Source organism: Varroa jacobsoni, unplaced genomic scaffold, assembly GCF_002532875.2.
Source record: "Varroa jacobsoni isolate VJ856 unplaced genomic scaffold, vjacob_1.0 contig00238, whole genome shotgun sequence".
Taxonomy (NCBI): Eukaryota; Metazoa; Arthropoda; class Arachnida; order Mesostigmata; family Varroidae; genus Varroa; species Varroa jacobsoni.
In genome coordinates, this window is record NW_019214435.1 from 107,215 (window position 1) to 123,816 (window position 16,602).

A 16,602-nucleotide genomic window follows, 5' to 3' on the forward strand; every position below is an offset into this window, starting at 1 on the left:
TCTATAGGTGGTTCCTACTATGGTAATTGCAGAAAAAGGTTGAAGTTTTAGAAATGAGAATGTTCCGTTACTTTAGTATTGGGGTTTTATTGTCAAACTAAACGTTTTCTTTAGAATAAACCCAGCGCTAAGGCATGCTCGTGTTAATCTAAAATAATGACAGCTATAGAAACTAAGTTTATACATGTTGGTCTACAGACCAGACAAACTGCTAGCTTAAATGACCTCACAATAAATATAGTCTGTCCCAAGGGATTTTATACTAACGTACGTAGTTGTTTGTCAAAGAACAATTTTTGTACTCTGATATACCTGCAAGTGTATATGTTATTGTTTCATCGTCAAACACAGATATCCATTCCCCAGAACAAGATTTTATAAATAATTTTTGATACAATATAAAATGCTCACTCGATACTGGTACCTGTAAAAACAATCTTTTGATCACGACGTTGTTTTTATTTCAAGGAATTCGACGCAATGAATACAATCATCGTGAATTGAAGATAATGAAATTTTATTTAAACAATTCTATTTAGAAGCATATATTTCTGGCTTTGAAAAGGAATCGGACCGGGTTATCTATCTTTATTGGCTTTTTCACTTAACGTATATAGTTTATAAAATAAACCTAACTGTATAGGCTAAGCGGAACTAGGAGTTTAGCGACCTTCTTGCAAAAAGCTTTTGAGAACTGAGGGGATATTTATCCAGCTTGGTATTGGGTCTTTCGATCCGGCTGCAAACCCTAGGTTGAAGTAGAATCCTAACGTTCGTGGCTTACTGAGCAGCTGGTGACCTCAATACCATTTACGAGATATCAAAATGAAAAACACAATTGGTTGGAATAACATGCATAGCCCATACGTTCCAATGTTACTGTTGAAATCTGTTAGAACGCTTTCTAGAACTTTTGTCCTCGTGTGAATGAGTCCAAAAATGTACCCACCTACATGGTTTCATGCGGCGCCGGCTGCGGTAAATTTAAACACTGTACAGACCTTGCTTATTCACTATGATTGGCTCTTGCATCCGCATTGCCCAATATATGTGATAGACCATACCAGGCTATAATATGTTATGTTAATGTTATACTATACGAATTTGCATTAAGATCCTTTGATTTTCTATAGGACACCTTTACCTGAATCGTTGCTTTGAATGACTAAGAGCAGGTCCCGTTGCCTTCAGAACTCGAAAATGATACTTTAGGCTCTAGACTATCAAATCAAGCTCGTAGTCACTTCCGATTGCAGCGACCACTAATTTTAGTGGTCGCTGCAATCGGAACATTTCGTGATTGTTACAAACAACGCTATGTTCATCCACAGTTATTGTTGTGGTTCTTGTGGGATCCGTCTACGGAATACTTCTTTGCACTGGATCAGATCCTTCCGTCAATATGTGCCCCAGAATCGATGACAGTAAGCACTAATCTGCACTTACGTAGTACCTTCTTCTTTCGCCGTAACGTAGCTGATCCATATAAATTTGAGCAGAAACCTTATGCATTTACTCGAATTCATCTGAACATGCTTTGCTCGCGTAAACGCCCGATGTTCCACCACCAGCTTAGTAGCAGATAGTACCGACTCGACTGCGTTTATTTGTTTTCTAACTGTGGGCTGTGACCCCTCCCACATTTGTAGTGAAGCGTAACTATGGCTATCAAATATCATTAATGGCCATTTCAGAACACAAAATTAGTACGCTACTATATGACAGCTTGACTGCAGCTGTTTATATCTGTAGCGTACTGCTTTCGGCGATACGATCGATCCCGTCAATTGTTCACGTTGAGCTGATCATGCTGCCGTTTGACTTGAGTTTTAAATTGGTAGGTATTTTCAAGAGGCTTTGTCGACATTGTCCTTCAGTTTCCATTGTTTCAGTACTTTGTAGTCGAACTCGACCTACTTTGTTTTAGTATTATAATTTTTTTTGCACTATCATTTATTTTACGAGCCTCTTTTGCTTACAGTTTAGCTTACGGCCGCACGCATACCTTTGGTCTACGCCTAAACAAAAAGTGCTGTACAACTGCACAAGCTAAATTTTTTTAAATTGTAGTTAAAAGAAATCGGACGACGCTAAATTCGCCGATGGTAAAGTTTGGGCTCTGTTCGTTGCGCATTGTCGATGACACATTTGTAGTTCACCAATATCGCATGCATGAACAGCAATCCTGGTACAACTTTTCAAAAGTCTAACAGGTATCCAATATTGTTGTTCTGAAACTAGATTAGCTAAAAGTGCAGATAGATTACCATGTTCTTCGGCACTGACAAACACTCTGATCATTATATATCAATTACTTTCGTAGCTTGTTTTATTATTTGCAGCGTATCAAAGTAACAATAACTTACAAGGATTTGTGCATTCCTGTCATTTTCTTTTTTTACACGGGATCGTTTTTTACAAGCAAATTTGCTTATCCGTTTTTACATTGGTTTTGTACACATAAATAAAATAGCAATGGCTTTACAAAGACAGATGCTTTGTATCTTAATGTATTTGTGTACCAGTGCTGGCTATATATATACATGTATATATATGTGAAGAAATGTAATTACAATGTTTCACTATTGGTTCACCGGGTATTACTTGGTTTGACTGCCACAGGAAAGAGCTTCGTATTAAATTATTTAATTTGTCTATTTACAGTGATTGTCGCAACCATTTCATTCCTTTACTTTGACGGACAGTTTTATTAGACGGCGACTATTAAGAACTGCAGTATTCTCAAAGGGTCACACAGGTATTTGTCCATCAACTTTTACAAAGACTTTGAAAATACTGAAGCTTCATAAATCCGATACTTTTAGACGTTAGTTAGTGTAATAGTCATCCTAGTACGCAATTATTTTCTATGCTGTAATGTCTGTTGAATTGGCCGTCGCCGTTCCTGCACGTACAATGTGTTATGATCTATTGCTACTATTGTTATTGGTGTTCAGTTTGCTATTTCTGTTTTTATTGTTGCCGTAGCCTACCGGAGCTGCTCGGTGAGGAACATTGGTGACCATTCTGAAGATGCTCTGACCCGTGTTTCGCATCTCTTTGGCGCATATCTCCACAACTGGGTTTCGATTGACGATCACTTCGCATGGCTAGTATCACAAGGAACGATCACATATAGAAAAACAAGCGCAAATCAGGCCCACCACAAAAATATAATGCATTGTTTATTTTACAAGAGCAACTTTAATTTGGACAAAATCGGAATAGCGAACCAGAGATGAGACAAGCACTTGAACAGCTAGTAGAATTTAGTATACTTCGTCCTACTGCATACTCCTGTCACCAAGTAAGAATTGATCGCGTCATAAATCAGAGATTTCGAATTGATTAAAACTACACTTACCATAAGGTTATACTCGTGTTTCCAACGCGCCTCAAGGGACGATGCCGCTGCTGCTTTAGGTCGAGCTCTTACCGAAGATCGTGTGGACACCAAAGAGGACACTGTTGATGAAAGTCGTGAGTCCACGGAACCAGATCGAAAAGGACGGTTGCCGAGCTGTCCCGCCGTTGATCGCGAACGAAGCAGACCAGAATGTGTTGACTCTGGACGAATGTTCCTAGATCGTTTCTGTAAAAAGCAAAACAGACAAATATACAGACGTCATTCGTAGGTTTATCCATATAACACTGAAGCTGCCCCTTTATAAACTTTACCTTTGGTTTAGTTTGAAAGCTATTCCTAATACTGCTTTACTAGTTTTAATCCAATATTTCATCTAAATCATATGATTTCCCTACAGAAACCATAAGAGGTAAATATGCATAGAAATTAAAAAGCACAGGGCACTTACTGATACCAAACGTCTTGGCGTAAAAGGCACACTCGAACTGGGTGTCTCACGGTTATTCTTCACAGCTCTATCTACTACGGTGCAATTGTTATTTAGAGTGATATCATTTTTATGGTTCTGACGCAGCCGTTTTGAATTGTGCGAAGCTTGGGGGGTTTGGAATGTGCTTGAAGTTGTTGACGCCGATCGTCGACGTTTCCGTGACTTGCTCGTTCCTTCGGTACCCACTTTCTCCAAATATAAATCCTGTACTGTCTTTACCTTTTTTGCACAATGCTGATTATCAGCCACGTCTTTTTTCACTGCTGCTCTCTGCTCATCTTCCATCTCTCTAAATCGCCTTTTTCTTGCTTTTGTCCGACTGAGGACATGCCCATTAAGCGGCAGATCGAATCCGTTCTGTTCGATAGCGTTACTGTTGTCATTGTGGACCATAACCTTCGAAACAGCTTTGACGATGGTGGGTTTTGAACACGGCGCCTTTTCTACGACCCGCAGAACCTGCTCAATATTATCTATGAGAGGAACGGGTGGGCCACTGTCTGAATCGCTGTCATCTTTGCGTTCCACGTTTTTATTTTCATTGCCCTCAGTATCCGCAACCCCATTCCACACGTTTTCACTATTTGATTGCTGAGTGTCAAACCCTTCTTCAACCGGAATGCCATTCTCGGCGGTGTTCTTAGACTGGGGGCGCTCTGACTCCACTTCATACTCCTCGGTCAAAGGCTCGATTCCGCTCAATTCCATGATGTCGTCTGTCGTCTTTTCCAACGCTCGAGTATCTACGAGATCTTGGCTAGTAGCCTTGCTGGCTTTGGCTGTTTTTGCCTCCTTGGTCGTCGGAATATCCCTCGCCCGATTGTCAGGCGCTTTTTGTTGGATGGCTTCCACTTGGCCGTTTTCAGCTGCAATAGTCGCTGTAGGTCGATCCTTGAAAACTACTTTGGCCGCGCTAATTTCATCTATCAACTCGCAAGGAGCCTCAGAGATGCCCACAGGCTGCTTCATTGGCGTTGCAGCACCGGCCTTTGTTTGCAACGACTTAGTTATTTGTTGCTCTTCCTGGTCGCGATTTAGAATTGCTCGCTGCTGCTTTCGTGCGCTTTGAAGCACTTTCATAATGAGCTTCATTTTGCTCTGCAATACATTGTAAGAAGGCCAATGATTATAAGACAACAACAAGATGACACTAAATTTTCTTGGTACGGACACAATTCGATTAATCTTATTAAACCCGTGGCACTAAAAGTAGAAACAAAACTTGTCTCCAAACCTCTTGTTGAGGATCCTCAGCAGCTATAGAGCCGGTAACAGTGTCGTCCAGTCGCGTTCGGCTAGCCTCGAATTTCTTTAAATCGTTATAAAACTCTGAGGCAGAATTCCCAACAAGAAGCGACTTAAGCTCGTTCTTGTACTCGTGGTTAAGTACGTTGAGATATGACATTAAGGCAGTCATAAGTTCCTCGTTGTCTTCGCAACTAGAACAAGGTAAAAAAAAGGGCAAGGAAAGAGTGTTACGTCATATTATCTGCTAGACCAATATGCTACATGACATCTCGCTCAAATACACTCTGATAAATTTTAACTGAAGTCCCTATTTTAAAAGTAGCATAGCATAACTCAATACTTATGTTGACGTTAGCCGCATCGAACTACTGTACATGTGTCTTAGTAGTTCAATTTAGGCGAAACGCGTTGCTTTGACTTGCTCATTGTTTTGCAAATACCTTTGCCTCAGTTGTGAAGAAGAAGTTCAAGTCTGATATCAAGCAGCAACGCGCTCAAGCCGTTTAAGCTTGTCCGAGCTTTTGCCCGTCCTTATCGATACACCAGTTCTTAAATGACATGTCCTGCTTAACCTGTGTGAACGAAAAAGTTGTTTCATACCGGCTCTTGAGCATGGTTAGCGGTGGCAGGATCGACTCGATCATCGTTTTGAGCTTGATGGCATTCAGAATAAACTGTTCCTTCTTGCGGGTGTGTCGAGAGTTCACCGGAGTCGATGAAGCGGTGGCCAGTCCGTTATTTTCATCTTCAGTGAATTCTGTTCCAGCCTCCTCTTCGTCACCTCGAGTGGTCACCCGCAGACGTAATTCGTCCATGCAGAGCACCTCCAGTAGGTCGATCACAATCGCTGGGCATTCGCTAAGTCACGGAAGTATGAACAAAACAGCTTGAGGCTGTGGGTTCCGGCGACTTTTTTGTGAAAGATGCTTTTTTTGCCATTATATTGCAATAATTGCGTGCAATCTAAAGTAATAATAATATTGACGATTCTGGTTTATGTTAGTTTATCTTGCTGAAAAATATAGTAAACGCATTTTATTTATCACTCACCGGTCGACAGCTGTCTCGTTATCAGCAATCGCCTTGAGAACGTTGTTGCAGATGTTGAGCGTGAGCAGGAATTTGTGCTCATCCGTCAGGCGACGGACCATGAAACGGTAGATGATCTGCCTCTTCAATGGCTGCCCCACCAGCGAGAACGTCGCAATCTCGCGAGGCGTTTGCAGCACCTGGTTGTAGAGTGAATGGCCGCGGTAGGCGTTCAGGTGAAACACGCAGTCGATAAAGTTGTGTAGAAATATGTTTGGGTTTTTCTTGAGCACGAACTGGTCCAGGCCGAACTCGCTCAAGTCGCGTAGCATCTCGTCGTCGTCGAGAACGCACTCAAGCATATGGTAAAGGAAATTATTTCTCAGTTTTATATATTCTTCTTTAAGCAGTTGCAGTAGATTCGTAATGGCTGCTCGACGAACCTCGGTCTCCGGGTCTTTGAGTAAACAGTAGACGACCGGTAATAGCGAATCGGTCAGTGCGGCATAACGGCATGATAGATCGGCAACGGTGCGAATGCCGATCACTCGAAGGGAAAGATCGTGTGCATTATCTACAGTGTCTCCGATAAGAGTTACTAACCGCTTAGCTAAGTCCATGGATACAAGTGAGATCTGACCCAGCACGCGGAGGGCCATACGACGAACAGCCACTGCAACGAAAAGGCAGCACTAGGGTTTGCTCGGATCTACGATATATATTAATACATAAAGTAAAACGTGTGCATATATACAGGGTGCCCAAAAATGCATACAGAGTTTGAAGCTTTATTCACATATATTTAATATTTAAATTGCAAAAAAATCTACACAAAATGCACAACCTTTTCTTTTGCCACATAAATTCAAAATTATTACCGTTGAACGACAGGTTATTGATTCACATACTTTATCAAACATTTCACTTAGTGTTGTGGCGCATTCTGCTTAATTCTAGATTTCTTGCGGTGTCGCCGATTTTCTGGTATAGAGTTTAAAATGTCTCCACATGAATTCCATTGGCGTTAAGTTCAAGGAACGGGCGGAGTATTTTATAGAGCCTCTTCGTCAAATCCATCTGTTTGCATGATTCTCATCAAGATGTGCTCTTACACTACGATTATGGTGTACAATTGTTCTTTTTTGTTAGAAATAAAGTTCATAATTTCCAGCAAAGTCCTCGTGTAAAGCAGATTCTTGCGGTAAATTCAGGTAATTGACATCGGTCACTGTTCTGTTAAGAAAAAGAATGGTATAATTATTTTTGTAGTTGAACCAAATTGTAACTTTTTGATAAATTTGCATGGTATTTCAGTGTAACATATGAATTTTCAATTGCCTTGTAAGTTAAATTGTGTCGATCGATAGTGCCAGTAATTTAATTATAACTTCACTGCTCCAAACAAATTTTTCCAAAAGCTGTTCGTCCTGCTCATATTTTTCCAAGTACGACCATGAAATTGTCTTCTTTGTTTTTTTCCTCCCGGTTTCATATATATCTCAAGACAGCTAGACAGTCTAGATTGGTAGAAACATATCAGTCAATCAAATGGGGATAATGATGAGAATAAAAAAGGTTACTCGGCATCGTGATTCAGATGGGTGCGTCTGCTATCGCAAATCAGGAGATAGACAACATCACCAATCTAAGGTATTCGATATGCTGTATTCAGAAAGTGTATGACTTAGTAAGTTTGATCGAACTACATTTATGAGTGAAAGAAATCAACAAAAATGCTGAGGATAAAACAGCTTACGCGGTTGTTTTGATTCTTGTACGATTGTTCGTAGAAGGGCGCACAAGCGAAGGTCGGCAAGATTTGGTATAACTAGCACACATTCGCCCGACTTGAACATTGCCGAAAGTAAGTCGTTTTCAGATACCGAATCTTCCGTCTCATCCTCGACCGCCTGCTCCATTACGGCCAGGCAGTTCGGGAAAGTCACGTCTGCCCAACGCACCAGCTGGGACCGATCCAAATGGAGCAGGATTGAGCAGACATGAGCCAGTCTCATAAATGATGTGGCGGGATCGTTTAGTATCGTCAGTAATGATTCTGGGAGCAGAAAAGAGGTGGTAGAAAGAGCTCGTATTTTTATTTGCATATGCGTACCTGTTGAAATGATAAACTTGTTTCCATATTTAGTAGTTAGACATCTAATTTTCTGGGTGTTTGACTTAGATTTACTTATTTTTCCGGTTCCTAAACGTGTCAGCTTTATTGACAGATTGAAAGACCTTTAGGTAAAAAGATTCAGGTAAAGAGGCATCTTGTTTGTAACCTGAAAGTCCTCTAAACTGCTTTGAAAAATTTTGGATATGCTCATGATGTTACTACAATTATAAAATTGCACTTTTGCGCGCGCCACCGTGCACAAATTGTCTTGCACGTCTGACTAATTAACTGCAATACACCATATTAATTTATTTGTTGTTTAAGTAGCACTTACCCAAATAATGTTCATCTTCTTTTTTTTGCCTGGACTGTGTCAAGAGCACGCTCAAACGACAACATTGCGCGTCATCGTCTCTGAAAACAAAGCCCGAATTGAACACAAAATAGGAGAATCTTAATATACTATTGAGTAATAACACCTCATCTAACTATAAACCATCGTCAAATACGATAGCATAGGCGGATTGTACCGCAAATTTCTGAATAACGTTCTCCCTTTTACCGAAAGCTCATCATGGTATGCAGTGTAATTGCAACCAGCATCATTTTGGCTGTTAAAAACTTCAATGAAAAGCAGTGCATTTTGCAAGGTTTGACAAACTCACAGTTGATCCTCACAGGCGTCGAATCCGGACAGGCTGACGTGGGTGTGGTTGCAAAGATAACTAAGCAGCTTCCATGCCAGCGATGCGTTAACCGTCTTGAGAGCCATAGTGAGAGCCCGTATGTGCTGATCATTCAGCTGAACCTTCCCTTCTTTCTTGCATAGCTGCTCACATATCAAAGGTAAATACCTTTCATATGTGCCTGAATTGAAGGAAAAAGGATCCAACATAAATGACAATCATGATCACACTGCAAAGGAAAAAATACCTTAAAAAGAACTACTGTAACAAGCGCAACCCTAGCATTAACAGACAAAAATTTGCGAACTTGTATAACTTGTTTTATTCTTTTAACCGGCTAACTTTCGAAAGCTATATATATATATATATATCCATTGGCATATTTTCACGACTAAACCCACAACTGCAAAAATAATAACAAAGCTTTAACGTGTTAGACACTATCACGTATGATATTTGAAAGTTAGATGAACTCTTTGAAAAAGGAGAAGTTAATCTAACGATTATCGATACTTCATCTTCATTGACCGTTCATGACGAAGCAACAATTTTTTGATTGAAGAGTAGCTAATCATGCAACTAGGGCGAGAGTTCGATTGTAAAATCACTCATTAAAATTATAAAACAAAAAAAAACAGAAAGGGATATAATATTAGATACAGGAACGTAGTACAACATAGTCTAAAGATACGGCTTACATAGGCAGAAATTTTGAACAAATATTCATTGTACATCTATTGACACATTTCCTTGCATTTTATCACCATGCCGGGCGCCCTGATACACCCATAAGAGTTATTACATTACCTGCGGAGCATGCTAATGATCGCAAAGTCGCTATTCTTACACAAAACCTGTGGGAGAGCTGATATGTTGCTTAATACATGATGAACCTCGTGTGTAGCGCGTCAGCCACCTGATGACGGGATAGCGCGAACTGTCTAGATCATTCTATGTGTCCTTCTTTATTGTCTTTGTACTGTCTAGCCCAACGTCGATGTAAGCGACTTTGCATTGCCGGTTGAAAAAAGCTCCTATTGTCGCTTGTCGTGTGAAGTAGACTGAGATACAATTTGAATTCCTCTAACAAGAATCGTGTGTAAGCAAGCAGATACATGAATTTCTTGCGCGCTTTACTAGCAAATTTCCCAGAATAATGTAATAAGTATGGAGGCGTATCGAAACCTCTGGGTCAAACGGACGCGGAGTTTTTGATAAAGAAAACCAGTATGGTTTCTTGATTGTTGCCGCTGTTATCGATGCCGTCCAACATCTATTTCCTACGTGCTATGAAAAATAGACCGTTTTACGATGCGAACGAGCCTAGATAAGGAATTTAGTTACATACGACAGAGAGAAACCGGAAAGGAAGAAAAATCTTTAAGCTCTACTCTGCCTGTCTACACCTCAAAGTCACCGCTTGGCTTTAATGAAATTCAGCGGTCACCGATGAAACGGCGGAGCTCGGTGTCAGCTGCATGTAATCTGGAGAGATCTTGTCGGACTTGAACCCGACTGCATCCGTAAACATTTGCATCACCTGTGTACAGGAAACCTTGACAAAAATCCTAAATTCCAGAATCTTGGGTTTAGACGTTAGTCACTGCTTACCTAGGTGTTTAAGGACATTCCATGCGCTATCTTCCACATGTCCCGGTAGTATTGAGTCGAATATGACGTCAAGAACACATGCTAATGCCTTTTCTTGCACTGATGGCTCGTTGTCCATCGTGAGAGGAAATACACCAGAAACGAATTCTTTGTTATAGGTGGGATGACGTCGATACACCTTCAAAAGGCATTCAAGAGCATGCTTACGAACGAGAATCGTCTGATCACGACAACATCGAACAATCACCTGAAATCAGTACAAGCACAACGAAGAATTAAAAGAACGCGTTTTGTTCAGTATGCGTTTCTTTCAGTATTGAATAGATTATGTGTCAACTATACTGTTTGAGAAAGGAAATAAATATAATTTTAATAGCAACAACAATTTCTATGCCAATGTCACTAGATATGACTATCATGAATAACAGTTATTCTTTGTTGATAACTCACATCAACATAAGGTCCCTTGTCGAATTCGGTATCGCCACAGAGAATTCCATTTAGCACGTTCAGGGCACTTTTCCGTACATGCACCTTTGAATCTTTCACACACTCGTTTAGGATGCCTAACAATGCACCAATAACATCTTCGTGACTGCACTCGTTTGTCACGAGGTTATCCATCCAATGGGGTGTGTTCGTAAGTTGAGAAAAGAAAGCAAATGCTTTAGCTTTCACTGTGGCCAAATCATCCATAACTCGCTCGAGAGAGGCCAATGCGATATTACTGAAGTGTCGCCGTAATGCCTAGGCCATCAAAACCAGCACTTGTAGTTATTAGTTTGCTCCAAATTTTTCTTTAAGTATTCGAGTTTTTTTCAGTATCCGGATAGAACCGCTCAATGCCTATACACTAATCGAAGTATGCGGATTTCAAAAACGTTACGAAAAAAAAAACGTTACAATGTTCACGCCGGCGAAATCTCACAGTGGAAAATCATAGACTTATTGGTAATTAAAATCATTAAAGACAAAACAATTTCATTGCATTCAAGACCGAAACTGCGACCTCATCGTTGTGAAACTGGTTTACTGCTCACCTCGCTAATCTAACTCGTATGAGATATCCAGCTGCTTACTACATACTTAAACTTTAAATGGCTTGCTGTAGTAATGAATGAGAAAGTTCGTTTTTAAAAGTTCCTGACATAATTAGTGACATTGTCGCTCTAAGAATTTGGATTTTTTAAAAACATACTTGTAAATTCAAGTGTAATATTTACTTCCCTAGAGAGTTCAGCGATATCTCCAAAGAATCCTAGAGTCCTTTACGTTTGGCATCAAACAGAGTTTATTTCTGCTAGATCGCTTATTTTATGCAGAAATTAATATAATACTTACCTGCGGCGTGTTTTGTAAGCTACAGATCTGGCCAAATAATTCCAGCGTGAACATTCGATGCCGCGGGATTTTCGAGCGGATCATTTTGTGAAACCAGTGCAGAGTCTGGGTAAGGGATTCTTCCTCAAGTTGGAGCACCAATTGGAGCACGCCCTGTGCGGTCCGGAAGCGAATGTCTGCTTTTTCTAATGACCGCATTGCTAGCTGTTGAATCGTGACAATGAGATACTCATCACTTTTCACCCGGTCCCTCATACACATAAGAAAGCGTAAACTCGTATCACGAGCCTTTACCATCGCTCGAGGAACCTGGTCCCTAAAGATCGTGTGCAAAAGAAAAACAAAAAAGAGCAAAGGTATTTTTCATATAAACAATTTATCTTTATCTCCATTATTTGATCGATAACAATGCACCTCTATCATTTTCAGTAGGCTCTGAATATTTTCGCTCATTTCGGGACAGAACTAAGGTGGCGTAACTGCAGAATTCAAGCTGCGTACAAACTGACGCAATCACAGAACATATTTGTCTTCCTTCACATGTATCTCCGTACTTACTTCACTGACGCCTTTAACATTAGGAGGTTGCCGTTGAGCTTAAAGGAGACGAGTTTAAGTAGTTCTGGCAAGTCCCCGTGCAGGCCATCCCGATCACAAAGGGCACCTAGCACCTCGTATGCTTGAGGGCTGAGCATCTCATTTTCTGTAATTACGGCCATATGCTGGCATAACGCGCTCACAACGTCATCATGTTCCTCAAGACTTACGCTGGTGAGAAATAATCTCAGGCTATCCAAGGCCTACATCGAATGGAAAACGGACACTAATTAGGGCAATGGAATCAGTATTAAATATTATGAAATGAAAAATAGGAAAAGAAAACTAATTAAAAAGAAACAAGTTCAAACAGATATAACTAGCCTCACTTTAGGCCATTTGACGATAAAAAATCATCGTTCAAAAACACCCAAGTGGTGGCTAAAGTCTTCATATTTATTAATATTTTTACTTAAAAATACCCCTACAATGTGAAAGAATTTATGTCCTGCCCTACCTCTGTAATATGTTCCACATAGTCCTGCAAGGTCTCGATAGGATACACTTCATCGTCAACAGTTACACTACGTGACTCCGTGCTCACACTTCTGTTCCGTTTTGGAGTAACGAAAGAAGACGAACTTGCGTTGCCGTTGCTCACCGGCAAAGATAACATTGACAGACAACTTTGAAGGAGAGATGGAAATAACAAATTGACTCCCTGATAAAAAAGGCATTCGGGAAATTAGATGATTGGAAATTGAAGCAAAATAATTAGGCGATCACCCCAGCAAGTTCATATTTTTTTGGTTCTCGCAATTAAATGCGTCATAGTGGTGCCAACTAAATGTCACATCATTAATGATGATAATTTTATACCATTTTTTTACTTGTTTATAAAATGTTAACCTTTAACCACACGATTTTCCACCTCCACAGATAAGTCACAACTTAGTTACAAAAGTCCTTAGATTTCTCACCTACACTCGTAAGGTCTGAGGCATATTCGGCTGTATGTGTGCGTAATCTGCATTGGTTCGCTGCTACAACGACTTGATTCTATTAGAATATGCTCACCGTCTTTGGAACTAGCATAAGTGACAGGTACATCTGACAACTAAGGAGTCCAACAATTTTATCCGCGATCCGGCCGCTTGCCATTGCCTGGCTTACTCCCATGTAAATCACACCAAGGAAATATCGTTCGGAACGGCCCAGCTAAAAGGAAACGCGAAGAAATAGCAAATACGATAGATCAGAGAGGATACGAAAACAGATTGTCGCCAAAATGTATTATTACTGTCATTTATTATTATTATTATTAGAGTAGTTTCAATGACAGTCACTACGTGCACCTTGGTCCTACATGATGCACCTATGTACATATTGATCTAAGATTAGTATAACCTGTTTTATTAGTGGTTAACATTCCATTATCGTGTTGGTTGCACGGTGGGAATCAGTTTAAGTACAAGCCAATGTAATAATAATCTCTAGATTTTGACTCTAGAACTAACATCTATTGCAAACAAGGGAGTGATGCGTTTCACTTCAAGAAGATGAACCTACATTGTCCCCATGATGGCTTAGTGGGTAACGTATTTGCCTGTTAATGTTAGGAACGCGTTGTGGTCTAAATTCGAAGCCGGGCATAAACACATTTTGTTTCGAGCCATCTGATGGATTGCGTAACAGCGATGCCTGACGTAGAACTCGAAATACAAAGATAAACTTACTTTGATTTTTAGTATACTTAGTTATTTTAAACCACATTACTATTGTTAGGGTGGCAAAAATAGTTGCTTGCCATACTACAATCGTTGAAAGTTCCATTATCTTTAAATCGTTATATGTCATACTTCATTTTTCATTATATAAACACTCTGCTTTTCACATTAAAAACCGTATGTATACTCCGATGCGGATAAAACTAAAACTAGTGATTGGAATTATTACAGAGTTTTTCAAACAAGTGCTTCCAAACAGTATTTTTACGTTTGACAAACCTAGCGCTCAAAGCTAATCAGGCAGAATGCAAAAAAATCTGGATTAAGACTAATTTAGAAGTGAGCAGAATTGCACGTATCGTGTTGACTTGTTATTTCTAGTTATTATTGCACGGGAATTCCTTTTAAAGAGGCTTATAGAAAGAACTTCTTGTAAAAGCTACGCTATCATTAGAAAAATAGTGTAGTTTGTTAGATTTCTCTCAAATGTAGACATGTTCATTAAAAATAAAACTGTATATCTGACATCTGGAACTTCTTCTTACATGGTTTTTCATCAAATGCACCCATATCTAGCTCGTCGAGACAAAATAGATGATGAAACAAATGTTACTATTTTAAATGAGCTCTTTGTTTCCTAAGTAATAGTTTACCGTCTTCGAGGCATAGAAAAAAATCAGCTGAGCGCCAAGGTAGATTGGCGCGAAGCAAGCTGCGTAATGACAAGCGCACCCATAGCGGTCCAAACACAAACTCAGAGAAGACAATCCCGTGGGTGACCCACCATAACGGAGGCGAATATAGTAACAGTACTTGCGGCCTCATTATCATGCGTTCATTTCACGGTATTCACTACATACCAGCAGCTATCGTAATTGGCACTGCACTAACTGATTAAAGTAACATCGCAATCAAACCAGGTAAGCAGCAGCTATTATATATTGGCCTAAAGTAAATCAGTTAAATAGGACCTTCACCAATCTTCCTACTCGTACGTACCTCTATCGCTGTATTCCAAAACACCTCGACTTTTTTGAGTCGGACTGCACTAATGAGGACCTTACGGACGTCCTCAAGTAGACCAGTAACGGCCTCTGGCCCAGAACCCTCTGTGGCCTCACAGAGGTCGGCCAATGTATCCGGTGGCGCACCATAGTCGACATAGTAATTGTGAAACGCTGTATCCAAGTACTCCTGATCAACCTCTGGCAGTCTCCGCAGAACTGTATTGGCGCTTTCTTCAAAGTCCATCGTCGCTTCTTTAACCTGCGACGGCTAAACCTTAGGTAGTGATGGTGGGTGACTGCGATTCGATCGAACCCGTTCATTTGGTCTCCCTTGTTGGGGAGCGCAATAAAATCGCACGCTGAAATGCCAACAGTAGCGAGCGCCAGAGCAGTTTCATTATTGTGTTCGATGAACAACTCAGAGAGAGAGAAAACATTTCTAGCAGCATCACACACACACACACGCAGACGAACACGCATCCAGAGTTAGGGGGCTCACAGCGTAACCCACAGTACACAAGCGAGATGTGGACGATTTCTTCAAAACACTCCAAAGTTCCGAGAACTTAACGCTAAACCACGGAACCGCTTGAAAGGGCGCAGAAGCCCAGACTGAAAACTGCGTGTGTCAAATAACAAAAAGGGCGCCAAACACAAGAGAGCATGGGATTTCTATATAAGTTGGCTTTAACCGACGTTTATTCGATTATAGGAGACTACTACGTGTAAGTGGCCTTGTTGACGAAACAGATTCTTCTAATTAGAAATGCACTAAGGTCGGGTACGCCATATGACGAAATTGTGGCCATTATTACGTCTGGTAGAAAAAAGCCTAGCAGTCGCATTCAGCCATTAAAAGGCTAAGGATAAGCTATGTCGGTGTGTCTCATGGTGTGGGTAATAGAACCAATACACTGCCTGCTCCACCTGTCAGTTCTGACTACCAGCGCATAGTAAGAATCTAAGAAAGACTTTTTTTTACAACTTTAATTAGGATATAGTAGAAGAAATTGCAAGCGAGATATCTGAGCAATGCACTTCATCATTGGTTATCAAATAGTATAACGGGTTTATCTTTATCGGAAGAATAGTTTTCACCATTGCATGTCCTCTTTGTATTTATCAGTAATATATTTGGGGGTTCAAACACTTCCTCATATATTAAGACAAGCCATTGAAAAACATATAGGAGTTCACTAAACTGGGATTTATTAAGCTCGTTTCAATACGTAATTTGATTACTCAGTTTTATTATGCTTAAACTGAATAATCATTGTAAATTAAGCAATTAATAATTATTTAGTAACATTTTCATCATTCTATATTCTCAAAGATTTTTAGTTGTTTTTTTACATAGAGTATATATATAGAGTTTGAGCACTGTTTTTTTTATATCCGCTACCATCAAACGTTTGTTTAGAATATAGAAAAAGGGTCCGGTGC

At 40.1% G+C, this 16,602-nt stretch overlaps 1 protein-coding gene across 1 annotated transcript; it reads right to left on the reverse strand.

The window, feature by feature from the left end:
* Positions 1 to 2,300: 2,300 nt before the first annotated feature.
* On the reverse strand, positions 2,301 to 15,664 carry LOC111270989 (condensin-2 complex subunit D3). The gene is made up of 16 exons (XM_022851486.2): positions 15,152 to 15,664; positions 13,503 to 13,643; positions 12,943 to 13,146; positions 12,447 to 12,688; positions 11,889 to 12,204; positions 10,998 to 11,294; positions 10,548 to 10,794; positions 8,916 to 9,117; positions 8,585 to 8,664; positions 7,891 to 8,190; positions 6,156 to 6,807; positions 5,706 to 5,963; positions 5,092 to 5,296; positions 3,816 to 4,955; positions 3,365 to 3,592; positions 2,301 to 3,110 (listed from the first exon to the last, which is right to left on the reverse strand). The coding sequence occupies exons 1-16, from the start codon at positions 15,401 to 15,403 to the stop codon at positions 2,922 to 2,924; spliced, it is 4,953 nt and encodes a 1,650-aa protein (XP_022707221.1). The 5' UTR covers positions 15,404 to 15,664; the 3' UTR covers positions 2,301 to 2,921.
* Between the last annotated feature and the right edge of the window lie 938 nt (positions 15,665 to 16,602).